The sequence below is a fragment of the Psilocybe cubensis genome, chromosome 1 (genome assembly GCF_017499595.1).
Source record: "Psilocybe cubensis strain MGC-MH-2018 chromosome 1, whole genome shotgun sequence".
In the NCBI taxonomy this organism is placed as follows: Eukaryota; Fungi; Basidiomycota; class Agaricomycetes; order Agaricales; family Agrocybaceae; genus Psilocybe; species Psilocybe cubensis.
The window spans coordinates 2,120,496-2,145,172 of record NC_062999.1 but is presented as its reverse complement, the minus strand read 5'-3'; the positions used below and the strand labels follow the sequence as shown (position 1 = coordinate 2,145,172).

The following is a 24,677-nucleotide window of genomic DNA, read 5'->3' as shown; positions in this document are numbered from 1 at the left end:
AAGAATAACGAACCAAGCCTTGTTCAGGCGCTGGTGACACAAATTCGAGTACAGAAAGGAGACACAAACAGAGCGTACAAACTATCCTGTCACGCTACTTTGTCACTCGTCACACATACCCCTATATACTAATTTAATTAATAGGGCTTCAGCCGCCGTAGTTCGTGAGCATTGTATTCTATCTCATCCTCCATATCCTCATCGCTCGATGTCTGCGGTGCCTCCTCCATATCAACTCCCTCCAGGGCTTCCTCTAATCCTTGGTGCAGGCGAATCCCCCTCTCTGCCATTGCATCTCCAAGGCCGTTGAGCTCGTGCCGATCAAACACGCTGCGCAGCGGGCCAAATGCCAACAGATACAATTCTGCATGTCTCGTCAGTGCATCGTACTACTCACACCATCGCCTTTGTACTCGCCTTTCACTAGAGGGCACTCTCCTATTGCCCTGAACAACAGTTTCTTTGCTCTTTGCAGTTCGTGGACTCGTATCTCAAATTCAATATAGATCCTCCATATAATTGCGCTGTATCTCGTCCTTGATGTATTATTCAGAACCAAAGCATTTGTTTCTACTGTTGTACTCACCGTTCGTGTTCCACAGCTGCCGCGAGACCATTTCTAGTGCGCTCCACTTCACTCATCCACCTTCCACGTTCCCACCCAGCCATCCATACTTCTTCGGCTCTGCGCGCAACATCCTTTACCTTGCCATCGTTTCCTCCCAGCATACTTCTTACGCGTCCCCACACACCTTGGCCCTTTTCTGCTGCAAGAAGGATACCCAAAATAATGGAATTGCTGGGATATTGCTGGAATGCTTGATGTGCACGCTCTCTCAGAACAGCTGGAGGCATCGTGTTCCTTAGGATTACCCCATAGCTGTAGACCATGACCAGTGATGCTGTCATTAGACTTTCCGCGCTACTTTTGTCGGTCTCGGACGAGAGGTATTTGTCAAAGACCGAAATCGCGGCTCTCGGATCATGTCCCTCAATAATTTCCACCAACGCACGCAACTCGATCCAAGCTTCCTGGTCTTTCCAACCGTTTGTTTGCCTGGTTGCTTCTGCTAACTCCTCCAAGGATCGTTTGGCGCGCAAGATCGTGATACGGGTTGAGGAACCTTCCAGACCTACTGATCGGAGAATAACCTCCAGAGCTTGCTGGTTATTGTTCGATAGCCATTCCATTTCTGCCCAGTTCCACCACAATTGGCTGGCCTCCTTTCTCATGTTATTGAGCTTCGATGCGACGAGCACAGTTTGATAGACTTTCCGCGCATCATCAATCCGGCCACGTAATCTTTCAAGCTGGCAATGTGCTCCCCACAAGCCCAACGAATCTTGATTGGTGGAAAGAAAGAATTTAGATAACTTGGTTGCACTGTGCAAACGTCAACCCCTAGGTCATAGAAAACAAACGAATATGACCTACGATTTAGGGTTTATGGATAATTCGAATGCCAGTGCCAAAAGGTCCCACTCAAGGTCATCTTTGAGTACCCTCATTCCAGCAAATAGACGCCGCACAAACTCCTCATCAAGATGTGATATATCCTCGGTTGACCAAATACCCCTTTTCAAAACCTTTCCAGGCTCTGAAGATGCTAGATCAAGAGGCCGAGAAACCTCTTTCCCCCAACACCGAATGGGACCGAAAGGGGAATTGTAGAATCTTTCTCTGCCTATCACCACCCCCGCTACTGCATCATTTAAAACAATGCGGCGATCCTCATTCGGAGGGAAAATGCGCTCCAAATTTTGCGGAGTCGTCAAATAGTGCAGGTTCCATCGATCATCCCAATTCCCTTCATCTGTATCTGATAGATGAAACCCTGGAAGGTTGAGTCCACAGAAAGATAACCAGGCCATACGAAACGCATGCTTCGCATCACGGGTTTTCAGGTCCAATAGAATAGGACGCACATCACTGAATAGCACCATTGAATAAGGATCTGTAGAATTGGAGTCCGACCTCTGAGGAAGGAACGATGAGCGATCAAAGAGGATTTCCTGTTTCGCCCATTGACGATACATATCCAAGTCTGCAACATTTTGAGGCTTGACTTGGGAAGAAACAGTTTGAAAACGTTCGTCTGGCTTAGATGAGTACCATGAATTCCACCCTTTGGCACCAGGTTCTCCAATACGGGGATATTCGGACTCCCAGAACTCCTCTAGTTCAGTGAGCTGCGTTTGGAATGGCAACTTAGCAAGAGCAGGAGGCAAGTTGAAACTTCTATAAATTGATGACTTTCAAAATGCATGTCAGAAAAATAGGGTGCATCACGCACAATTCTGCCTGAGCTTGAAACATTGCAAAGGCTCGTTCAGTATACCCTAAATGACAGGTGAGGCAATGAAAACATGTTAGACACGGGCGACAAACCTGCGCTTCTAATGACCACTGCAACGCGGTACAATACCCGAACCTTTGCGATTTCAGATTTTGAACCTATTCCATCCAAGACTCGTACAGCAGCGTCAACAACACCATCAATACCGCCATTTCCTGTACGAATTTTCCATTCCAACCATTCAACCTGAAGTTCAGTATCTTCCACCTTCAACGCCTCTTCCCATTCTGCCTTAACCTTGGTCTCGTGCCAGACTTCTTCTCCAGCCCTCAGATAGCTCAATCGTAAGCTTCTGTTTCGGATATTCTGCGGTGAAGCTGATATGGCGCGCGCGAGAATGGATACAGAAATTTCAGACCGTGCTTTTGTTGCATTTTTAGAAGTAATGGGTATCGTTGACACAGTTTGGTTTAACAAAGAGAGCCATTTATCACCTGCATCAGGTTGGGCCTCAACTTCTTGTTGGAGTGCCTTTAGAGTTTCCTGATGCGCGGTTAGTGTAGGGGTATCACTATCTTCCTCGGAGCTGAGATCATCTTCGCTTTCGGATGACGATGAATTCTCTGAGCTCTCCACGTCGTTTTTCGGTATTGATTTATATGAAGGGTCGGCGCCAGTTGGTGTTTTTCGAGAAGAAAAAGTGATTACGCCATCGACCTCTTGGTATGTATCTCGTCGGGAAGACGGTACGAGACGTCTGGAAGGAGGTTTTGATAGTAAAATTCGAGAGGCTGAGGTGCTTAGACTTGCTGTCTGGTAAAAGTTCAGACATATCAATGCGGTATGGCCTCAAAACTTACTGACTTTTTGTAGAGTGCGTAAGCCTACCTCTGCCCCTCTTCCTCTCCGTCGAAGGACGATCAAGCTCTCAGGGAGACCGAGTACATTTCTTCCGCCTACATTATTATTAGTTGTCAAGTCCAAAAGAACTGCACAACATACCAGAGACCATTCGGTATTTCGGAATGTCTCCGCTGTGTGGTCCACCATACTGGACATTTAAGATATCCCCCTTGTAGTCAGAGTAAAATAGAACTTTGGCTTTTGATGGTTCTGTACCCTTTGAATCAGTATGAGCGGAATCTTCACATGTATGCTCTTTGGTTGGTCTTGACTTGCGATGCCCACTATCATGCTTTGTTTCTCTTTCTTTTGAAGTTCGCCGTGATTTCCTAGGTTCATCATGATGCTTCTTTTTTGTCTTCTCTTTACCGGCCTTTTTAGATTCTGACGACAAGTTGTCGCTGGGTCCTGATTCCAGGTCGGGGAAAGATGAGAAAGATGGCGGAAAGGATGAAAAAGAGGGAGCAGACATGATCGATGTTATTTGTCCACGGCTCAATGCAGAATTATCATAAGAGTACGCTTTTGACCACAGCACGTTATATTCTTCTAAGGTGGAAGTGTGTGCTTGCCTGTTGATCACGTGATCTTAGACGACCAATCACAATTAGAATAAATTATATTTTATAATTAGTGACGTCAAGGTTGGGGTCCCCCGCGAATCGTTATTGACAAATTACTTCCCCCGCAATATTTTCGCTGCCAATATTTGTTCATTCTGCCCTCTAAATGGACACCGCCGTACACAATAAATCTTCTCATTATGCCGAGGACTCCAAGGATCAAGAGGAACTATCCTCGCAGTTTGATAACACAGTTTCATTGGTTAGGAATTATTCAAAGCGGTCAGTGAATTTGAATTATTGAGTCCTGAAAACCTTGAACTTCAAACCCATACACTGCGAAACGGCAAACTTACCGTGGTGGCGGATAGACTGGAGCAAGATTATGTGAAGCCTATGATGCAGGTTGCTCGCACATTCTGGGTTGAGCGCCCAATCTCAGCAGTTAGTCTGACGTTTCTCAATGTGAATCTTGACTTACGCGCAGCTGCCACAGACATTCCTTGCTATATTCTCAACACTTAGCTTTGGTCCTGTGATATCTTTTGTGTACGATGGCATGTTTGTCAGGGATAACGCGACACTTAATATCCACACAGCGGTGTTTCTCTTTTCATAATCACTTCATTTATCATGTTTGCATTGGGTGGAGCACTCCTGGCCGCAGCAGCGATAATATTTGGCTTATGTATGTTTCGTTGAACGTTGAAACTTGCTAGGACCGGTTATCTTACATCTGATATTCCAGGTATTGCCCTTGCATTTGTTCTTCTGGTGATATTATGTGTCACCGCAATCATCACGGCGTTTGGACTATTTTCATATTTTTTCTTCCGTCTTGCCATTCTCCTTCGCAGAGAAGGGTGGTCAGGTATTTTGAACCCCACGGGAGAGACCAAAGAACGGTTCGACTTTTGGGGACCCGCCTATAATCTCCTCTCATCCTCCACGATGAAAGAATCTGTAGCACGATCACAGCCACAGGCAGAGAAACCGCAGTACGAAAACCAACCAGTCGGCAATAAGTAGTCTGACTTTTATATTGTTCACTTACTAGTTACTATCGCTATTCTAAGCTTTGTAACGTTTTTTTTGTAATCTATTTATTATCGTGCAGCAAGCAATCTATGTGCTAAGACGCACGGGTGAGCGTTCCTCACCTTTCTACGCTAGGGTATCTACTATGCACTAAGTATCAGGATTTGTCTATCTAGAGGATCAGCTGTAGGTGTATGTTTGCATTATTAATGGTTTGTGTGGCGTTTTTATAAGGAGAATAGAGAAAATATTAGATAGAAAGGAATATAGGTGAAAGGGAGACTATTATAAAAAAATCTGCTCTGTAGAATAGGAAGTGCATCGAGAAGTTGTTGGAATGGAGAGGAGTGTAGCGTGTGGTTGTTTGTCATTCGGGTCATAGGTCAGGGTCTGATTCATCGGAGGTTTGGGAGGGGTGGATCGGGTACCAGTGCGAGTGTACGCTCCGGAGGTTGCTAGAAAGGATGATAGTGCTTTTATCTGCTTTTATGCCAGGGACGGTCCCTAGTATGTCCGGTAGGAATATGTATTTCGAGACTTTCTGTAATTCTTATCGTGCCTCTGCGTATTGAGGGCATTCGCGGAGGTTATGACCCCGCAACGGACCGAAGGACATGGTCACGTACATCATTACGTAATCTGACACGGTCCTTAGCATTTCTTTTTTTGAGGTTGAGAGAACATTGTCACCAATATGCGGCCCCTCACAGAAGAAGAATCCAAGGCGGTTTTCACCAAACTTGCTAACTACATAGTTTGTTTTTCTGTCATCCTTCTTTGCTACATCACTCATACAAATTGACTACCAGGGCAAAAATCTTGTTCATCTCATTGACCGCCCCGACGAACCGTACTGCTTCAGATTACACAGAGACCGTGTTTACTACGTCTCTGAGTCATCAATGCGTCTTGGAATCTCTGTTGCGAGACCTAACCTTGTTAGCCTTGGAACCTGCTTCGGCAAGTTCAGCAAAAGTGGCAAGTTTAAGTTGCACATTACTTCTCTAGATTATGTTGCCCAGTATGCCAAATACAAGGTAAGAATTATTACTGAAAATTTCCGAGCAATTAATCAAGGTGCTTTCAGATCTGGATCAAGCCTAACGGAGAGATGCCTTTCCTTTACGGAAACCATGTAGTGAAGGCGCATCTGGGAAAAATTACGGAGGACACACCAGAGCACCAAGGTGTCGTTGTCTACAGTATGAAAGATATACCATTAGTACGTCGACTTCGCTTGGTTGCGAATCGTATTTACCGATCATTATTATACCTGAAGGGATTTGGAGTAACAGCCCGATCGACAGTGGACACACGCAAACTGGATCCCACTGCGATTATTGTATTCCATCAAGCGTATGTTTTCTGACTAATGTAGCACTTTCAGCTTACTGATGGCTTTTCAGTGATGTTGGAGAATACTTACGCGACGAGGTATGAGTTTTCACTCGTTGAAACGCGAGTAATGACGGTCTAACATGACTAGGATACACTATTTTGATTTTCGTTTTTCATACCTATCTTGAGGGTTAGACTTAGATGGACACTTTTATATCACTGTACATTTACTTTTACCCAGTCGGAAGTGCTCAACTGTGGTAGACCGCCAAAAAATCGCGTGCAGGACACATGGTGCTGTAACTTTAGTAGACTTTCCAAATATGGGAATGATGATACACTGGGCGTTGTCGTGTTCTTGAGCATTATGAACCCTAACCAGCAACGACATGCTTTTTCCTTCAACGACTTCATGGACTGCCCTCAACAATGACCAACTTACTGCCGAGAATGTCGACAATATTCTCGGCCGTATTCATGATGATCTATGGGTTGTTTCAGCATGCGTAGACCGTTTATTGAATGACACGCCTACTCAACGCGCTCTACTAACCCTCGGCATATCGCGCACAGAACGGGTTGTCGCAAGATGTAACGACATAATTGCACAGGCGTCACCGCCGCAACCATTGTCCCCTAACGGAAGTCTCGAAGCAATGCACCTTCACTTCAAATCCTCGCCTACCGATGCACTTCTTTGCCATTTCCGACAAATCCTCCTTCAACGACTCGACAGACTTAACACCTATGTCGAAATGGAGGCGCAGTTTCCCAGAGGTGTGCAAACACAAGTTGAAGAAACGGACGCTGAATGGGAAGACGACCCTTGGGCAGATGAAAATCCTGGTCCCACTAGCAAACCCACACCACTACCAAATTCTGTTGGACCACCTCCCTTGTGCTTGGCTGACTTCCTTCAAAATGACCTTCTATGGTCTGCTTGCCAGTTAGCCTCCCTGGAAGCAATTGATGCTCTCAGAGTTCTTTGTGAGAAGCATGGAACGGCTCTTTGGCCTTGTCGTTTCAAGATACTCGATTGCATTCCAGAACACATCCATCCGTCAACATGTCGCAGTATACTGCCGTCGCTAGATGCATCCATGTACAGAGAAGCAGTATGGCAGGAATATAGCTGGAGAAAGACTCGAGATATATCGGAACTACCTGATGTCCAGGAAGCCATTCAGATTCAGATTTCTTCGTTACCTACAAACCAGATTAACGAAGAAGTCTCGTTTAGCGGAATCGCGGGACCCCTTACTGCAGAAGAACTTTCTAATTGGTATAAGAATCGTGTTAACATTGTGATAAAGTCAACCGGCGCCATTGATTTAGCTTTAGCCATGGTTCAACACGGCGCATCACAAGGCATTCCCCAACTTGACGAACTTGGAGAAGAACTCAGTCTTCTTTCGCGACTCGTCTATGACGCACCCCAAGGACCCAATATTGATAGTGACTGGACCCTTGATCAATGGTACTCCATGGATGCACTCGCTGTCGTTCGTGCTTATCTGGCCAACTCGACTTCAGAAACCATCGCTTACGACATTTCTAGGCTGGTTATGCCATATCTTTTCGTCCTGGAAGCTAGGGCAGAACGTGCTGGCATACCAGATCCTTCCCTTCCGACTCGCATTCTTCATCAATATGTCTTATCAACATCCCTTGAACTTGCTGCGGCTATATTCAACGCATCGAAGCCTACACTTCCCACTTCTCAAAGAATTATCAAAGATGACGAAGACATGGCTCGTCTTGCGCTTGCGCTTCTGTACGCGAGCGACAGTCTCACTGAATGGTCCATAATGAGCAGTATATTTGAATGCTTGCCTGTGTGGGACGTTTCCAGAGATGTAAACAGCGACGAGGAGGCTGCAGACACAACAGTGGCATCTTTAGGGGCATTTGTTACTCCAAGCACCAATCAACCACCGTGCTCAGCAAGCGATTTACTTCTATTCTTCCAACCCTTGCCGTTCACCTCGTTGTCCAGGGCTCTGGATATCCTTGATGTTCACCTCGAGTCGGGAGAAATTTTATCTCGGTGGAGTGTTCCTGCTCCTCTCCGATGGTTTCTTCAGAGCAGCGGAGATATCAAAGAGCAGAGGGCATGGGCTAACAGAATGGCAAGGCGCGCAGGAGGTAAATACGACAAACTCAGCGGAATTGAAGATTGGGAATGGCTATTAGGAGATATGGAAAAACTTACAGGTGGAGGCGATCCAAACTCGAGAGGCGCATTCTGTTTGTTATCTATCGATGAAATGCAGAGTATATTTCTCACTGGATTGCTTAGCACAGGCAGTAAGGACGGCCACTCTGATTTTCTGCCATTTCGCTAAATTGTATTTTTTTAGACTTCGAGATTGCCAAACGGATGTTATACGGCCCGCATCATAAACTAACGCTCAACGCCGAGACGATTGAATCCGTTTGTCTTTCGTGCTCTCGCGAGTTTTATGATAATGCAAATTCTGGCAACTATAAGGTAGGAGATATGAAACTTGCGTATGATTGGTACGTAGATTTCTCAAAGATGCACCAAAATGTTATCGTCTGATATATTCTTAGCCTGGAAGTACCTCATTCATCGGATACTATCGTCAAAGAAAAAGATTTTATTGAGGCTACTTCCCGCATTTGTTCCTTCAACGTCCCTTCCAAACATGGTCTTACGATAACACCCCTGGAAATTCGCCTCACAAAGGATAGACTTAACCTTGTTTCTCGTGTTATTTCCAGCAATGCCGATGCATACAAGCATGCGCAAGTTATTCTGGAGCTATCTAATAAACTGGGTTACGCAGGTGACTCAGTTGCAGAAGTCAAAGTATTAGCTATGCTAGCGGATACTGCTCTTCAAGCAGAAGACTTTACTCGTGCTTATGAGAACAATGAACGTATGGTGCGCACGGTCACGGAGCTTCGACACATGACTACAATGGGTTCAGACGACGACCGAGTGAAAGAAGCATCGGAAGTTTGTTGGATCGCCTGTTACCAACTTGGTCGTCAGCAAGAATACGATGACCTTCCCAAGAAAATGACATTGCTGGGGTATGCTTTGGAACTATGCCCTCCCGATCAAATAAACGAAGTTTTGTCCGCCTGGCGCAAATTGGAAAGAGAAAATAGTCAGGCCCATGAAGCAAAACTTCAACGAAGGCGCACTGGGGACACGGTTCTAAATTCCCGTAAAACGGACAATGTACCTGGCAATGTAGCATCTTCTTTACGCGCTAGACTCCAAGATTTCCACGTGCCCTCGCCTCCATTGTTGAGTACTCCTGATGCAGCTGCCCTGGCTAGCAGGACTTTTAAATCTGTGGCCGCCAATTTTCCTTTTGGGGTTGGACATCGCGCTCGATCTCAAGTATCAGATACTGATGGAAGAGGGTCACCGCGAAGTGAAAGCTCTCGAAGGACCGATGGAGAGGATGTCTCAAGTCAGGCTTCAAGGGTATTGTCAAAGGGCATTGGATGGCTAATTGGTGCCGATGAGGGTATCTAGCAAACAGATAAACAGGTATAATGATATTATATAGTCAAAGAACTAACTCATAAAACAAACAAATCAAAAATTGAAATCAAACGAGTGACATACGAACACCTTTTTCCAGCGCCTACTTATAGAAAAATAGAGGTATCAAATTAGGAATGATAAAAGGCCAGTACAACAAGAATAAAGGATAGTAAAACATTGCTGTTTAGAATAGTAAGCCGGGAAGTTTAGAGGCCGGGATATATAGGAAATAAACCAACGTTAATAATGATACAATTCCTGCCCGGGTAACAAGCCAGAAACTGCGAGTAACCTAATGGTTGCTCATTTGTCAAGGTAATGCATTGCCGAATCGAGAGGATACCCCCGTACGTGCTCTGGGTCTATTGAGAATACTGCCTGCCGTGGAAGTAGGGGTGACAAACTCCTTTCTGACGCCTCTTCCACAAGAATGACAATATTCCCCAGTATTTTTTGTCTTGCTCTCTGCTAGCTCCAATTTCAAATCGCGGACTTGTCCCTCCAACTCCCAGATATGACGTTGCCACGCCTGTTTCGATGAATCAAATTCCTCCTGAAGGGCCCTCAGCTTTGAATCTTCTTCAGAAGAGAGCAAAGACGCTTGATTTTTATCGTTATTGCTATTCAAAGCAGAGGCAGGCGTTACAGGCGACATCAAGCCACCGGGGCTCGGAGATCTAGGCGTGTCCAAATCCGTTGTTTCGTCAGACGACCTCGAATCCCCAGTGACGATATGGTCTTTGAAGTGGTCACTGAATAAAGTTGAAACAGGACGTAATCTCAATGCTGGGAACTCAGAAACATGGGCTGGTGCACTCTGGGGTTGTTCGTTTAAAAACGGCCGTTGGAATGGAAGAAGATCAGAGGTTGACGACCTAGAGGTGACCCCTTGAGAGATTGTATTAATAGAGAGGGAAGGAGGGGGGGTGCGCTTGGGGCTAAGATTCAGCTTCAATGAATCCCTCTCACTTGGCTCCGAAAAAGAGTTTTCAAAAGCAGTCGAAGTTGGTGGAAGGCTAGGTACTGGAATGCGATGAAGAACATTTTTTGGGGTCCTCTGGACAAGCTGGGGAGGAACAACGGTTTCAGGTAACGATGGCACAGGTGGAGGACTGTTCTGCTCTTCTTTTTCAAGGGACTTTCCACCGTTGAAGAGACGCATAAAGCCACTTTTCTTATGTTTCAAACCTTTAGTTCCTGGCGTACCGGTTGCTGCAGCGGGGATCTGATGGGCGCTGGAAGACGCTGAATCACGTCGCTGTGGCTTGGAAGAACCCTGGATTGCATTCTTGGCTTTAGCACCAGCACTTATAGAACGAGCTCGTGTCCGGGATAATGGGGTGGAATCGTTAGTCGCACTTTCTATATCTCCATATGGGAATGACGTCGAAGATTCTACCACGCCAGTCAAAGATGAGACTTTTGTCGGTACAGTGACAGTAGAACTTCGCGTGCGCTGTGCTCTGGCTTCCTCCAGAGAGATAAGGGAGAACGTGGGCGGAGTATTACGCTCTGTCCAACCTGGAAGGTTATTTACAGATGGTTGTAGGGAAAAGATACTGTTTGTGTCAGACACCACCGAATCAACTCGTTGAGATGAACCTAAAACAGGTACAGGAGAGGAGATAGTTTTCGTCAGAATAGAAGAAGCGCGATGCTTCGAACTTATTGAATTGACTGATGTGTCGGGAGTCAAGGTTGCGCGTGAACTAGACTTGATCATGGAATCAGTCGACGAAGATTCCATAATGGTGATACTAGAATCGTTTCTAGGATGTTGTACACTTTGGGAGGTAAAATTTTCTGTATCGTCATCAGCATATGATACAACGAGATCGGGATTGGCGTATGGATGCATTGATTCTTGAGTAGAGTTAGCAAAACTCTTGTTGGCATAATATGTGTTATTGGAACGAGTGTGTGATTCAAATTTGAAAGATGGTTGTTCATGAGCTCCGGGAGATGTAGGAAATCGACCACGGATCGGGGATTGGGGCAAGGAGACTGCAGGAGGATCCGGTTTGAGCCTTCCAAAGGAGAATTTGTTACGGACTGTGTCTTTATTTTCCTTTGTTGGAAGAGCAGGTCGAGTAAGAGAATTAGTCGACAGACTTTCCTGGGCTAACGCGCTGAAACCGATCAAGATACGTCAGGGATAGAAATCAAATAGAGCATTAAAGAAGCGTACTACAATGCGCCTCTAGGGTATGACATTTGGGAGTTAATAGTTTCAAACGATCGTTTGGGTGGAATCTGGGAATATAAGGATTCACCGCTAGGACGGCTATTGAAACTTGGCCTCGGACTAGAGGAACGGGAAGAGTCAAACTTGGACCCAGAGGAGCGACCAAACAAATGGCCCTGTTGGAAATGGCGGGAAGGCTGGTCCAGATCGTCCTCTTCTTCGAGCGTGTCTCCTTCCATCTCCCAAGGCGCGCGGGAATGAAAGCGCATCTTCGGCCCAAGATAGCTCATTCGAGTATCTGTTTCGACTTCGTCCTCTTCACCAGCATAAGGTTGTTCGTCATCATTTTTCCCCGATAGAGCGGATGAAAAGCGACTATCTTCGACGAGACCGAGCATGCTAGTGGGTTGGCCTTGGACCCGATTATGTGCGCCTTTAGACCGGGACAAATACGGCGAGATTGGCTCTGGGCCATCGCATTGGTCGCGATACAGATCCTGGCCGCCATGGTCTAGTACCCGAGGGGAGAAATTGGTGCGACTGTAGACGGAGGGTGTATCTGTGTACTCCGAATCAGCACTGGAAAAGCGACCCTGGATGTCCGCGCGTGCAGAGCGCTGGTCAAGAAGGTCGCGAAGGTGGTCATGATGGGTATCTTGAGAAGTGGGAGACCTGTACATAACTAAAAAAGAAAAGAAAGGAAAGCGGGCGAGCTAGGCTCCCGCAAAAAAGAAGGTGTCGCTGGCTGGAGAGACTGAGTGAGCAACGGACTAAATTCAGTTTACACAGACGAGACTCCAAACATGCACAACGTGAGGCCCTTTTAAAATCACCGCTGCTTTTTGCATGATGAATGTTCATCGACATCGACAGCCCGTCCAAGCTCTTGACTGTCCGGTACATGTCTGAATCAAATCAGTATGTCCTCTCATTTCCAATCTTAATCAAATGAACCGTTAGCGCGCAAGTCTGCCCGTTTCTGCACGCCAAAGTCAGTTGTCCATCAATATGACCGTGGGACTTCTTTTCTCTCTCCATCCACCATGTCCGAGGTCGTCTCCCTTGCTTCCTCTTCCAATGGCCGTGTTTCTGGCAAGCCCTGGAAGGAGCGTAAGACCGCTACTGTGTAAGCATATTCTCTCTGTTGTCCATCTAATTCCAATTTAGTTCCATGTCTAGTCGGTCGCACCTCCCACTCGGTGTAAAAACCAAGAGTTGGGAAGCCCGCATGCAAAAGACCCAGAAGTCCCTTGCCATTAAAAAACTAGAAAACGAGCTCAAGGATGACAGAAAGGCCGAGCTTGAACGGTGAATTATCTTCTCAAATTGCAGTAATCTTCCCTCACACTTTCATAGCCGCCGAGAGGTCACAGCAGAACGAAAACGTATCCAAGAGGAAAAACTGAGATTGGAGGAGGCTAAAGCTCAGGTATGTCATTCAATATTCAATAAATTCTCCATATTCCTCACTACGAAGTAGATGGGTGCACGGAAGGCAGCTAGAATGCGTCGTCGCGCAGGAAGAACCAAAAAAATCAACCATTGATTGATTTTGATCAGGCCTTCTCTTTTGCATTGGCATTAGGATGTAAGAGTATTAGCAAGATACGTGTATGGGTGTACCAATAAAACTACAACGTCCAAGACGAGCCCAATTCGCCCTCTGCTATAAAAGGTTTGTCCAGCCCAGCAACTACGCCTTCACACAATGGACAGCTACTGGAAAGCAGCTCTTCCAGTTCTACCCTTATGCTTTCCAATTTCTTATGGCTTGGCGTGTTCTCTTCACTCGCCAACCGATTACTTCCTCCGATGCCAGGCAACCAATTAGGCGACGATACCAAGGTAGCAAGTGCGTCGGGTATGATGAGGTCTCTTAGTCTATCTCCTGCCGACATTACACTGCGGCCCAACATGTTTGCGGCCTTCGCCCCATTTTGTAGTGGGCTTACAATCGGCCCAAAGTTAGCGGAAAGTAATGTTCGTTGTGTCATTGGTTGGCGTCCATTTGGAGGTTGTGTTAACATCAGGGATGGTTTGCTGACATTTCCCCTCGTCCTGGGACTGTCTTTCATCAGTTCATTTTGCAGGGTAATGATTCGTCGCAAGGCATGAGGGGGTAAGTATTCCTTGGCCTAAAGAACTTTGTAAATCCAGACATTCGGCCACTGAAAAGTGCAACTTACAAGACCAATCAAGCAATCCGCATGGAAAGTGTGATGACAGGGGAACACGTAAAATTGACGGGACAAGAGGAGGTTGGAACAATTCGAACACTTCTCATTTGCATCAATCGTGATAAACCGATTTTTTAGGGCTGCTATGTCTTGCTTGATCGATTCTGCTGTCTGTGTAGCCTCATCCATTTCAGCCTTGAGCGCGTCGATCTGAGCAGAATACCCTTCCAAAGCATGGGCAATCTCTTCTTTGAAATCGTCGATGACTACGAAATCAGGGAAGAAAGGCAAAATATCTTCTATCTTTAACAAATCCGCATTTTCAAGAAAACGCATTGCACTGGACATAGAAAGTTGATGAACGATTCATGGGAAAGTAAACAAACACGTACGATTTGATGTCCTTCTTGTCTTGGACTACATATCGCGCTATTTTCAACCACAGCTTCTTCCTCAGAGATGGGTCATCTTCAGGCATATCGGCATTGATTTTGGCAAGCTCCAGATCTCCTTTTTCTAACGCCAGATCAACACTATTTTCCCAAAGACCCATTTTAGAGTAGATATGAACACAAGGTTGCGTTCGCCCAGAGAGCTTGCATAATCGAAGAGCATAGTCTAGATCATAATAAGGTTTCCCAGTTATCGGATCCGATGGAGCAGTAGAAAGGAAGCGGAGTAATGGACCATCGTCGTCTGACGGTGTATAGGAAGGAGGGGAGGCATAAAAGGTGATCAAAAGGTTATGTATTGTCGGGGAAGTGTTGTTCTGGTCAAAAATAATATGGTTCAAATATCGGATGGCATGATTCGGTGATAGCGGATCTCGAAGTGAGTGTTGAAGCTGAAGGATGGATGGTACCAAACGTAGAGGGTTTAGAGAAGGTTGACGAAGCCATGAGTCAACAGTCTCTTTGGGGACTTGGTGCATGAGCGTAGGGCCGAAGCGATAATAAAGTTCAAGATTGGACTATTTTTAATCAAAATCACAAACTGGTCCCAAGATAAATTTCTCCATACCTGGCGGCTGATAACTTCAATCGCTTTCACCCACTCTTCTTCCATGACATAATGCTCGATGACACGCTCGAAATCTCCGATTGTGGTGGCATAAAATATATACATATCGGTGCGGCCATGACCCTGTATCAATTCATACACTGTATCTTTGTCAAGATTGTTCTAGCGGGGCCAATCAGCATGTTAAAACGAAAGGCAAGGTTCAGTTTACCTTGTACGTCTCGAAAAATTGTCGCAAATCTTCTTCTACAATTAGCCTTTCAGCTTGTAGGTTGTTCACATCCTGCGATATCGATTCGGATGCAACGATATCATCCAACTCATTGCATTTGCTGAGATAAAATTCAACTAGCCAGGTAGCAAGTATCATCCGTTGCGTCAAATCCTGCCAGTCATTAGCTGATTATAACTTGTTAAATGTGAAAATACCTACAGTCTTCCGTGTGCGTTCCAGCCTTGATATCAGATACGACCGCAAGGAATCGCGCTCTCCTACATCCAAAAACTTCAACGCAACTTCTTCAAATGTGGCAGAACAATGTGCATAACATTGTGCAGCTGGAAAATATTGAGCATTCAAAAATAGATGATTGGCCTGAGCAAATAGGATTTGATCTCGTTGGCGGGCAGTCTAAAAAGTCAGCCTTTATGGATTCAAAAAGACGTCGAAACAAACTTACTTTGGCGTATCGAAGGGCGATTTCGAACTGCCCTTTCTCAAGGTATATTTTCCACACGTCCCGATCTTCATTTCCAATAACGAGTTCAAACAATGATTGGTTTGTATAAACCCAATAAGTTCTGCGGACTGGGTCGGCCGAAAGTCCTAGAACCACCTCATTCGGCTTCTGTTAATGGTTTTAATATACGTTTGTACACAAAAGACAAATCTGTACATACCAACGGTAGCGACTCTTCGTATGTTATTGTATCGTCGAGATTGCAGATACCTACTACTTTATCCTGATAAAGTAGAAGAAAATGAAATTCCGTTAGGCTCAAAGAGAGTGGGGTTTCCGAGTTTTCATTCATTGGGAATGTAGGATAGGGTAGAAGAGCAGCGGCATCTATGTGGTCTTCAGGCTCAGTCTCAAAGTTCAGTGTCCCATGGTATATCCCAGGTCCTGTGGCACAACTGCGTTAGATTGGATGGTGAAAGATCCCAAGAAACATACCAGTCATCCAGGCCATCTTTTTAGGAAGAGACATGGCTTGATCGGGATTTACTGTGTAAAAATGTAATTCTGAATGCTGTAAATTGCTCGGAAGCTCCAGAATTTCTACCGACGAGAGTTTGGTCAAACAAATCAAGACACGAAAGATGGACTTACTTGGCGCTGTTTCGCGATACGCTGCAAACAAACTACTAAACACTCTCCCCGCATCATCTGCCTTCTTATCAACCGTACCAGAGAATTGGTATATACGTGTTGGTGTTGTCACAAGAACAAGGGCTTGCTTAGGATCGGAAGGGAAATAATCAAATCTGATCCCAGTGATTGAGTGTCGTTCTGGGAGGGAGAATACAGGTTGTAAATAGCGTTCATGAGATTTGAAGAAGTCTTCTTCTGCATCCAGTACAGCCTCAAATATCGTTCCACTTCTGGCGCCAATCAAGATTTCTCTGGTTGAGGTGGAGTGAGTCGAGGATAGAAGTGCTGCTTTATTCCAAGCAATGCTTTCAATAACCATCTTGAAACCTTTCAACTGTCGTGGCTTTTTCCATGAACGATGAAGGTACCAGTTCTCCGCTTGCTCTGAGGTTATGATTATATGTTTGCCAGATGGATCCATGAAAAGCTTGTAGATTAGCATTTCAGTGGGTTTCCTAGGAATTTGAACCTTGACTACTTGATCTGCTCGGGACAATTCAATTAGAACAATGGTATTCGATACAAGTCCCATAGCGAGCATGTCAGAGCTGACAACAAATGAGACAAGCGGGGCGGGGAAAGCGTATTGAACTCTGCCCAGTTCAAAAACAGGGGCAACGGGCGCGTTAGCTTCTGATACGACATCCTATAGACGAGCATAATGTAGAAAGTCAGTCAAATGAGCATCCGCAGCGTACTGAAACGCGCACCCGACCGTCTTCTATGCTGGCGCGCGCATCATCAGGTTCATAAGGCAAAGGTTCGAATCCTTCATACTGGAGTTTAGGCAATGGAGCAGCAGACTCTACATGAGCAGAATGGTCTCCGACAGCATGTTCGACATCTAGAATGATTAGGACAGTTTAATACGAGTACGGAAAGTCCAGGTGATGACACACAGTCGTCAAACATTGCCTAGACCAAGGTGGGGAAAGGAAGCCTCTGGAGTTGATATAAGGGATAGAAATGTTCAGTATAAGAATGGGGCGCCTCGAGGCACGGACTGGTGAAAACAGTCAAAAGCTTGATGGAATCGCAGAGGTGAGCGCTTGGAGTTTGCAAGAATGAGGTTGAAGGATTGGGATGGACGTAAATGAAGGCCATGTGACTGCGTGGATGGCATCCGGACCGGATGTCAGGAAAATGAAATGAAAACAGGATGAATCTGTTGCATTCTCCACGGTCAACTGCGGAGAGGCCGTGACGTTTATTTCACACTGAGATCTTGTTCAACGCCGCTTGTGAACTTTGATATGGATGCGAGTTCAACCCTGCCGCGCCCGCTATATAAGTCTGCCCAGTTTTTGATGGCTTTGTAGTTTTCCGTTCCTTCCCTGGTCCATCATGGCTGAACATCGTCCAGCTCCCCGCTTGTTTGTCGTCAGACACGGTGAGATTTCATTTATCAATCTGATATCGACATCTAAATGGCTCAAAGGCCAGACTGAGTGGTCTCAGAACGGGCAAGTACAACCAACATGCTCAGTTTTCTTCGCTGCTGTTGATACAAAAACACTGTTATCAGGAGACATGTGAGTCCCGGCATATCTTGTACATAACTCAGATTTTACAATTTACAACCAGACAGGACGATCCGATATCCCTCTCACTGACGTCGGAGTTGAGCAAGTTAAGAAAATGGCACCCCTGTTAGTGGGTGAAGGACGTGAGCTCCTGGTTCATACACTAGAGCCTATTATCTATGCTCATGCGAATAAATAGGTCTTCTCGATCCAAAGAATATTTGCACGGCCCAAGTATCCCCTCGTCAAAGAGCTGCCACAACGTTTCATCTTCTCTTTGATCATACCGTTGAACCCGATTACGTCCTCACCGAAGAAGTCAGAGAGTGGGATTACGGTAAATCTTCATGAAGTGTCTATAGAACTGATACTAATGAGCTGGAAGGCGAGTATGAAGGATTAAAACCCGCTGAAATCCAAAAAATCAACCCTGGGTGGAAGATTTGGAACGATGGGTGTGTCCGGTCTAATTAAATCTGCCATCTATTCATTTTTGGTTGTTTAAGTTGTCCTGGAGGAGAGTCGGTAGAGGATATGCAAGCCCGAGTCGATGGTGTTATTAAAAAAGTATGTCTACGATCTATGACAACCATCACTTATATGAGAAGCCGTTGAATCTGCTTACAGGTGCGCCAGTATCACAAGGAATATAAGGAAGAAGGTAAACACACGCGAGATGTTCTTATTGTCGCACATGGGCATTTCAGCCGCGTCCTCATATCTCGGTGGATTAATTTTCCACTATGCCTCGGTAACTTTCCTTTTAGAAATGGCCGTTTGAACGTTCATTGCTGACTCTTTGGCAATAGGAACTCATTTCAATGTTGAACCTGGATCTGTGCGCATTCTTAACCATGAATAACCATTTATTCGATTTATAATATCGCCTTAGGTATCCATCTTAAGCTATAATCATAACTCCCTCGATGAGCCGGCGCTCAATGGACTCAATCTTGTGGCATCCGGTGCCTAAAATGGGCCTATGTTATCCGCATTTCTACCCCTCGTATTACTATCCACGTCGACCATCTGTATAAAATATCTTGCGTTATAAATCTGGGACCTGATATCTAGTGTCGATGTGTTACCCTTCAAGTAAATTCTGTATTATTTGAACCAGATGTTTCTTGTATCCTGGTTCATACGCGACGCGTTTGTTTACATTTGTATGTTTTGGATCATAGTTCTGCATGCCCTTCCCAAGTTCCCACAATCATTTTTAATTATTTCACGTTCTTGTTGGTGTAATACTACCCTTAACGGACTGTCTCTCGGCAATTACTTCTGAGGACTACGTTGGACTAATACGTTCCTTCCCCTTACGATTTCAATAATGGCTGAAATTGTCACGATACCCGAATCTTTGCATGACAACCAGCTACCACCTCATGATGATAAGTCTGATACCGAACACGAGGATTCAGGTCAGGCTGGGGAGCGTATTGTTTTATGGACACCACTGATACTGACTGAATCCATCTATTTAGTTCGCCAGGAAGAAACCTCAGGAACCTCGAACGGCGATTTGAATCTGGAGGAAGTGACGCCAGCTCACGCCGAGGCTGCTGCTGAGGTCCCTGTCAAAGTTGTCAATAATAATAAGGAAGGCGCTGGGACTAAGAAGATAGGTCCTGTGTCTGTTGTTCCACCAAAGAAAGCAAACGGTGGCCCTCCCACTCCAACTGTAAAAAAGGTGCATTTCTTGAGCATCTGTGAATGCACTCGCCTTAATATCTTGCCATTTTTCCAGATCATCAATTCCGGTACGTTTGGTGCAGGATCGGTAAAGTCGGCTGGAACAAAGCCAACTACCTCTGCAGCTTCTGTGCCCCCCTCCAAAGTTGCTGCCCCGGCTATGCGCAAGGCTCTAACGACCAATCCCCTTGCGGCAAAGCCCACCTCTTCCGCATCGAGTAAACCCCCTGCGCCTTCTACCACTACAGCCCGACGAGCTTCCGTTGCTCCGACAAGGACAATCGCCTCTCCACCAGTAAAGTCCTCTCTTTCGGCTTCTACGAGCGCAAAACCTTCCGATGCCCCTGTGCGTAGCACAGTGGCCTCTCCGACTGGATCCGTCGCGTCCGCTTCCACGAAGGGCGCATCTGCTGCTCCTACAGCTCGCCCTCGTGCATCAGTATCGGAATCGGTAAAGAAAACACCTCCATCCTCGCGCCCCAGCGTAGTGAGTTCCGTGAAGCCCCCTGTTACTGCAAGGTCCTCGACTACATCCCGGTCTAGTACCGCAGCACCCGCCAAACCACCAAGTAGAACTGCTGGCTCCATTTCATCAATTAAAGAAGTTAAAGAGGATACAAAGGCTCTGGATGATCTTCGTACACAGGTGAGTTGAGTTTTTTAACGCGTTCGTGCCATTCTAAATTTCTATTTCAATTCAGCTCGCCGAGACGACACAATCTTTCCAATCAAAAAATGCACAAGTTTTTGAACTCGAAAATCAGATAGAGACTCTCAAGCAGGCTTTGGATATCAAGTTAAAGGAGATTGAATCAAAAGATACTTCGATGACGGAGTCTGAGCTGGCTAGGAAAGATGCCGAATCCCAGTTAATGGAGTATCAAAAAATGCTTAGCGATGTTCAGAAGTCACTACAAGAGCTTACCATTACCATGGACACTAAGAACGAGCAGGTCAGCTTAATCATAATCAGTCTGCTTATATCTCGCTTATATATATATGATAGCTTGAGGCGGCCAACTCGACGATTTCATCCCAAAATACCCTGATCGAGTCTTTAAAGGCAGAAGTTCAGGAATTAAAGGATAACCTCGCCGCCTTCGAGAAGAAATTGGAGAGCCTCGAACAGTCAAATGCGCTCTCCAGTACCGCAGCAACGGAAGCAGCATTAATCGAACATGAAGCCCTTGTGACCGCTCAGGCAAATCTCAAAGCCGTCACAGAGGAAGTAGAGGCTCTCAAAGTTACCCACACCAAAGCGATGCAAGATTCAGAAAGTCAAATAGCCGAACTTCGTGAACAACTGGCCGCTACCGAAGCTTTGCAAGCTCAAGTAGCATCACTCAAAGCCGAGAAGGAGGACAACGCCAACAAACTCTCCGAGCTTGAGGTTGAAATATTGGAATCAAGGGAAGTTCTGGAGAACCTTGAAGATACAAGAGACGCCCTACAAAAGCAAATCACCATGCTAGAAGGTCAGTTGGCTACGCTGACGACTGCTGTTGATGCGGCCAATGAATCTGCCAAACAATCGAATGCCTCTCACGCAGAGGAGCTCGCGGCGCTAGTTAAACGCCACCAGGCCGAATTGGATACAAGGTCTGAGAGCTATAAAGCGTTGGAAAATTCGCTCGAGGACCTCAAAATGACTTTACTGGAAGCGACGGCGGCCAAAGAACAAGCCGAGAAGGGTATTCTGGAAAGTGAGGCGAGTCATGCAAAAAAGATGGCAGAATTGCAAGAGCTTCACGCTGCCCAGCAAGCATCGCTGACCGCCGATATCGAGAAGATCTCAGAGGAGCTCAAAGTAAGTTTTGCATATCTGACAAGTGTCCATTTCTGATGATATACGTAACCAGAACCAAGAAACTTTTTATAATGCGAAAGTTGAAGTGGTAAAAAACGAGCATGTCAAATTGTTGCAAGAAGCCTTTGAACGTGCAAAGGTAATTCCTTCATGGTCATCTTAGTAACTTCTATTTACGGTCCTTTGAAGGACGAGGCAGCTAGGGCACACTCAGAAGAACTTAAAGTGTTCCGTGCTAACGCAGATATCACTGTCGCGCAATTGCAACAAGCCAATCAAGAAAGTATCAACAACCTCAAGTCTGAACACCAATCATTGATGGATTCAGAAATCAATGCCTTAAAGAAGCAAATCAGTACGCTGAACTTAGAACTCAAGGCCACTCAGGATGACCTTTTTAAGGCCAAAGCCGCTGTCGAAACTTCAAACTCAGAAATAGAGACCCTCACTCAACAGCGCGACACCGCTCGCTCACAGGCAGAGGCAGCTGCGAGCTTGTCACCTGAGCATGCCAACGAAATCTCTCGTCTAACAAAAGAGTTGTCTAATACCAAGGACGACCTTGCTGCAATGACGGATATGCTCAACCTCACAAGGTCCTCGATGACTGAACTATCCGAAAAACATGTGAAAGAGCTTGAAGAAGCTGCAAAGAGTCGCGCAGACGAGGTCCTCAAACTACGAGAAGCGCACGATGCTGAAGTGAATACGTTGGCGAAACAGAAATCAGACCTACTTGTCCGGCTTTCTGACTTGGAAGGCGAGCTTGCCACAGCAAAGGCCTCTCTGGAGGCTCGCCAAACGTCTAGTCCCAAAAACTCTGGCAATGGAACTATACCCGCCTCAAATTCAGGAATTACAAAGGAAGAATTAATTAAGATGCACGAGGCGCATAACTTGAAGGTTTACGATCTTCAAGCTGAACACGAGAAAGCTATGAAACTCGCGAGGGACGAGGTAGAGTCTGCGCTCGTCAAAGTGAGCGAACTACAGCAGGATATCGCACGCAAAGCAATGGAAATTCAGTACTTAGAACAAGAACAGGAAGAAAGTTCAGAACAGATCACCCGGTATGTGTGTTACGAATATTCTTTATCGTATTTTTGTACCAGTGCACCATTCTTATTCCTTTTTCATTTGACCTATTGTGTGTCCATATGCTGACAATTGATATAGATTAAAGGAAGATCTTGAGAGGCTTGGCCAGGTCGAAAGTAAATCTTAATCGACATTTCTAAGCACATGCTGTGCAGTGACAATCTCGGTTTGGACCCTCCCTGAAGTCTGTGAATATTACCCAAAGGACGCCCCAGAATCTGGTCATGATACTTGCAATTCTTTTACTTCTTTTCTTAAGCAAAGGCTTTGCAGAAAAATATACCGCAAGCCTTTCTTTATTATACCTACCTTCTTTTCGCGTTATTTCTCTCTCTTACATTCGCACAAACCGTAGTATTAGTATAATTAGTTTCTAGTCTTTCCACACTTCGCCATCGTATTTGTAGCAGCCATATGCATCCTATTTGACTCGGAACAGGGACTGTCTTGTGATATCTACTCTGTTACTATCCCGAGTTTAGGAGAAAGTGATAACCTGGGTTCCGTACCATAATGCCTGTCCGCGGTTAGTGGAAATTCGGCTAAGTCCACAAAAGTCCGATCTCGTCCGGCCCCAATAATAAATCCGCCATAAATCAGGCGAGTATAAACTCCCTTTTGACCTCTCTTCCTACTCTTTCTCCCCATTTCTTTTCCTTTCCTGCAGTCATGGGCGTTTCTTCAGAACCAGGTCAAAAGGGCGTCAATTGGTCCAACATTGCTGTTGGTGAGTGCGCCCTTACTTCACAAATACTGTCGTTTGCTCACCTTCGTTAGGTGGCATTATGAACATGGTATGCTTCTTGAGGACAAAACCTTATGGTTCGTGTCACTGACTTTTTCTCCCCTATGAAATGCATACAATAGTTCGTGAGTACATTCGCATACGTGTATTTATTGTCATGCAGTCACTAACGTCATTCTGCCAATAGGAAGTGAGTAGTGCATCGACTCAGTCGTATTGGGGAAGATGATAACTAATTTATTCCACCCAGGTCACCACACTTGGTCAACCTCTTGAGGTTCTGAAAACCCAAATGGCTGCAAATCGGTCCCAATCTATGTGGAATGCCTGTAAAACAGTTTGGGGGCGCGGGGGAGTTGCTGGGTTCTACCAAGGTCTTATCCCTTGGGTACGCACCCTTTTTCTACAGTGATACGCGCGTCTGATTCATTTTATTTTATAGGCTTGGATTGAAGCTTCAACAAAAGGCGCCGTCTTAGTTTTTGCGGCTTCTGAAGTGGAAACAGCGGCTTTGGCTGCTGGCATTAACCCTGGATTTGCCGGGTTGTTGGGAGGAATGACTGGAGGTGTTGCACAGGCTTACGCGACTATGGGTACGTCCATCATCCTGAAGGTCGCGTCCCATAATTTCTACGCGACTGATAGGTGATTTCAAGGCTTCACAACATGCATGAAGACTGCTGAAATCACCCGTGCCAAAACCGCCGCTACCGGTGTCAAACCCCCTTCGACCTGGGCAGTCTTTGCCGACATTTACCGTCGCGAGGGTTTGGCCGGCGTTAACAAGGGTGTGAATGCTGTCGCTGTCCGCCAATGCACGAACTGGGGTTCTCGGTATGTCTCCACATATAAGATATTCATTGCACCCCAACTAACATAATGCCAGTATGGGTTTTGCTCGCCTTGCAGAAGATTCCATCCGTAAAATTCGAGGCAAGGGTGAGTCGGAAAAACTCGGCGCCGTCGACAAAATTGTTGCCTCCTCAATTGGTGGTGCTCTGGCCACATGGAATCAACCAATCGAAGTCATTCGTGTCGAGGTATGAATTTTCATCGCGTGTATCAAAATCAATTTATGTATTTTGTCCTAGATGCAAAGTATGGCCAAGGGTACCGCTAACTCTAATCGACCCGCGAAACTCACCATTCTCAACACGCTGAGCTTCATCTACAAGGAAAATGGCATCAAAGGCTTGTACCGTGGTGTTACCCCCCGAATTGGTCTAGGTATCTGGCAAACAATCTGCATGGTGTCCTTTGCGGACTATGTTAAGGCTTGGTGAGTCTGCTGCTTGCTTTGAAAGTATCAAACCACTGATATATCTTTTCAGGGTGAAGAAACAGTAGATGCTGGAGATTGATTTCATACATTAGATTTGCAGGGACGTT

The 24,677-nt window shown here is 45.7% G+C and overlaps 9 protein-coding genes across 9 annotated transcripts; 6 read left to right on the top strand and 3 right to left on the bottom strand.

Moving 5' to 3' along the window:
• Positions 1 to 137: 137 nt before the first annotated feature.
• Positions 138 to 3,672, bottom strand: JR316_0000683 (Nuclear exosome regulator NRDE2; the record flags this gene model as incomplete). The annotated part of the gene is made up of 7 exons (XM_047886497.1): positions 138 to 330; positions 587 to 1,384; positions 1,436 to 2,239; positions 2,295 to 2,340; positions 2,390 to 3,110; positions 3,162 to 3,253; positions 3,300 to 3,672. 7 exons carry the CDS (start codon positions 3,670 to 3,672, stop codon positions 138 to 140), a joined length of 3,027 nt encoding a protein of 1,008 aa, XP_047754243.1.
• A 257-nt stretch (positions 3,673 to 3,929) lies between these two features.
• Positions 3,930 to 4,792, top strand: JR316_0000682 (uncharacterized protein; the record flags this gene model as incomplete). Its single annotated transcript, XM_047886496.1, has 2 exons — positions 3,930 to 4,045; positions 4,621 to 4,792. 2 exons carry the CDS (start codon positions 3,930 to 3,932, stop codon positions 4,790 to 4,792), a joined length of 288 nt encoding a protein of 95 aa, XP_047754242.1.
• A 703-nt stretch (positions 4,793 to 5,495) lies between these two features.
• On the top strand, positions 5,496 to 9,653 carry JR316_0000681 (60S ribosome subunit biogenesis protein nip7; the record flags this gene model as incomplete). Its single annotated transcript, XM_047886495.1, has 7 exons — positions 5,496 to 5,555; positions 5,611 to 5,838; positions 5,889 to 6,023; positions 6,081 to 6,157; positions 6,522 to 8,386; positions 8,500 to 8,659; positions 8,714 to 9,653. The coding sequence occupies 7 exons, from the start codon at positions 5,496 to 5,498 to the stop codon at positions 9,651 to 9,653; spliced, it is 3,465 nt and encodes a 1,154-aa protein (XP_047754241.1).
• A 322-nt stretch (positions 9,654 to 9,975) lies between these two features.
• JR316_0000680 (uncharacterized protein) lies at positions 9,976 to 12,530 on the bottom strand (the record flags this gene model as incomplete). Its single annotated transcript, XM_047886494.1, has 2 exons — positions 9,976 to 11,794; positions 11,854 to 12,530. The coding sequence occupies 2 exons, from the start codon at positions 12,528 to 12,530 to the stop codon at positions 9,976 to 9,978; spliced, it is 2,496 nt and encodes an 831-aa protein (XP_047754240.1).
• Positions 12,531 to 12,893: 363 nt separating this feature from the next.
• JR316_0000679 (uncharacterized protein) lies at positions 12,894 to 13,396 on the top strand (the record flags this gene model as incomplete). Its single annotated transcript, XM_047886493.1, has 4 exons — positions 12,894 to 12,976; positions 13,030 to 13,158; positions 13,207 to 13,279; positions 13,331 to 13,396. The coding sequence occupies 4 exons, from the start codon at positions 12,894 to 12,896 to the stop codon at positions 13,394 to 13,396; spliced, it is 351 nt and encodes a 116-aa protein (XP_047754239.1).
• An 85-nt stretch (positions 13,397 to 13,481) lies between these two features.
• Positions 13,482 to 17,332, bottom strand: JR316_0000678 (Vacuolar protein sorting-associated protein 18-like protein; the record flags this gene model as incomplete). Its single annotated transcript, XM_047886492.1, has 12 exons — positions 13,482 to 13,985; positions 14,037 to 14,367; positions 14,420 to 14,997; positions 15,048 to 15,209; positions 15,259 to 15,432; positions 15,481 to 15,678; positions 15,728 to 15,895; positions 15,948 to 16,171; positions 16,223 to 16,273; positions 16,379 to 17,066; positions 17,131 to 17,264; positions 17,320 to 17,332. The coding sequence occupies 12 exons, from the start codon at positions 17,330 to 17,332 to the stop codon at positions 13,482 to 13,484; spliced, it is 3,225 nt and encodes a 1,074-aa protein (XP_047754238.1).
• A 432-nt stretch (positions 17,333 to 17,764) lies between these two features.
• JR316_0000677 (Acid phosphatase) lies at positions 17,765 to 18,916 on the top strand (the record flags this gene model as incomplete). Its single annotated transcript, XM_047886491.1, has 9 exons — positions 17,765 to 17,810; positions 17,859 to 17,887; positions 18,005 to 18,086; positions 18,143 to 18,280; positions 18,329 to 18,398; positions 18,450 to 18,510; positions 18,571 to 18,694; positions 18,753 to 18,781; positions 18,836 to 18,916. The coding sequence occupies 9 exons, from the start codon at positions 17,765 to 17,767 to the stop codon at positions 18,914 to 18,916; spliced, it is 660 nt and encodes a 219-aa protein (XP_047754237.1).
• Positions 18,917 to 19,276: 360 nt separating this feature from the next.
• JR316_0000676 (uncharacterized protein) lies at positions 19,277 to 22,670 on the top strand (the record flags this gene model as incomplete). Its single annotated transcript, XM_047886490.1, has 8 exons — positions 19,277 to 19,367; positions 19,431 to 19,636; positions 19,694 to 20,284; positions 20,340 to 20,591; positions 20,645 to 21,445; positions 21,498 to 21,584; positions 21,635 to 22,515; positions 22,622 to 22,670. 8 exons carry the CDS (start codon positions 19,277 to 19,279, stop codon positions 22,668 to 22,670), a joined length of 2,958 nt encoding a protein of 985 aa, XP_047754236.1.
• A 542-nt stretch (positions 22,671 to 23,212) lies between these two features.
• Positions 23,213 to 24,635, top strand: JR316_0000675 (Mitochondrial DNA replication protein yhm2; the record flags this gene model as incomplete). Its single annotated transcript, XM_047886489.1, has 8 exons — positions 23,213 to 23,270; positions 23,321 to 23,337; positions 23,539 to 23,676; positions 23,731 to 23,881; positions 23,945 to 24,122; positions 24,175 to 24,328; positions 24,380 to 24,567; positions 24,620 to 24,635. The coding sequence occupies 8 exons, from the start codon at positions 23,213 to 23,215 to the stop codon at positions 24,633 to 24,635; spliced, it is 900 nt and encodes a 299-aa protein (XP_047754235.1).
• Positions 24,636 to 24,677: the final 42 nt, after the last annotated feature.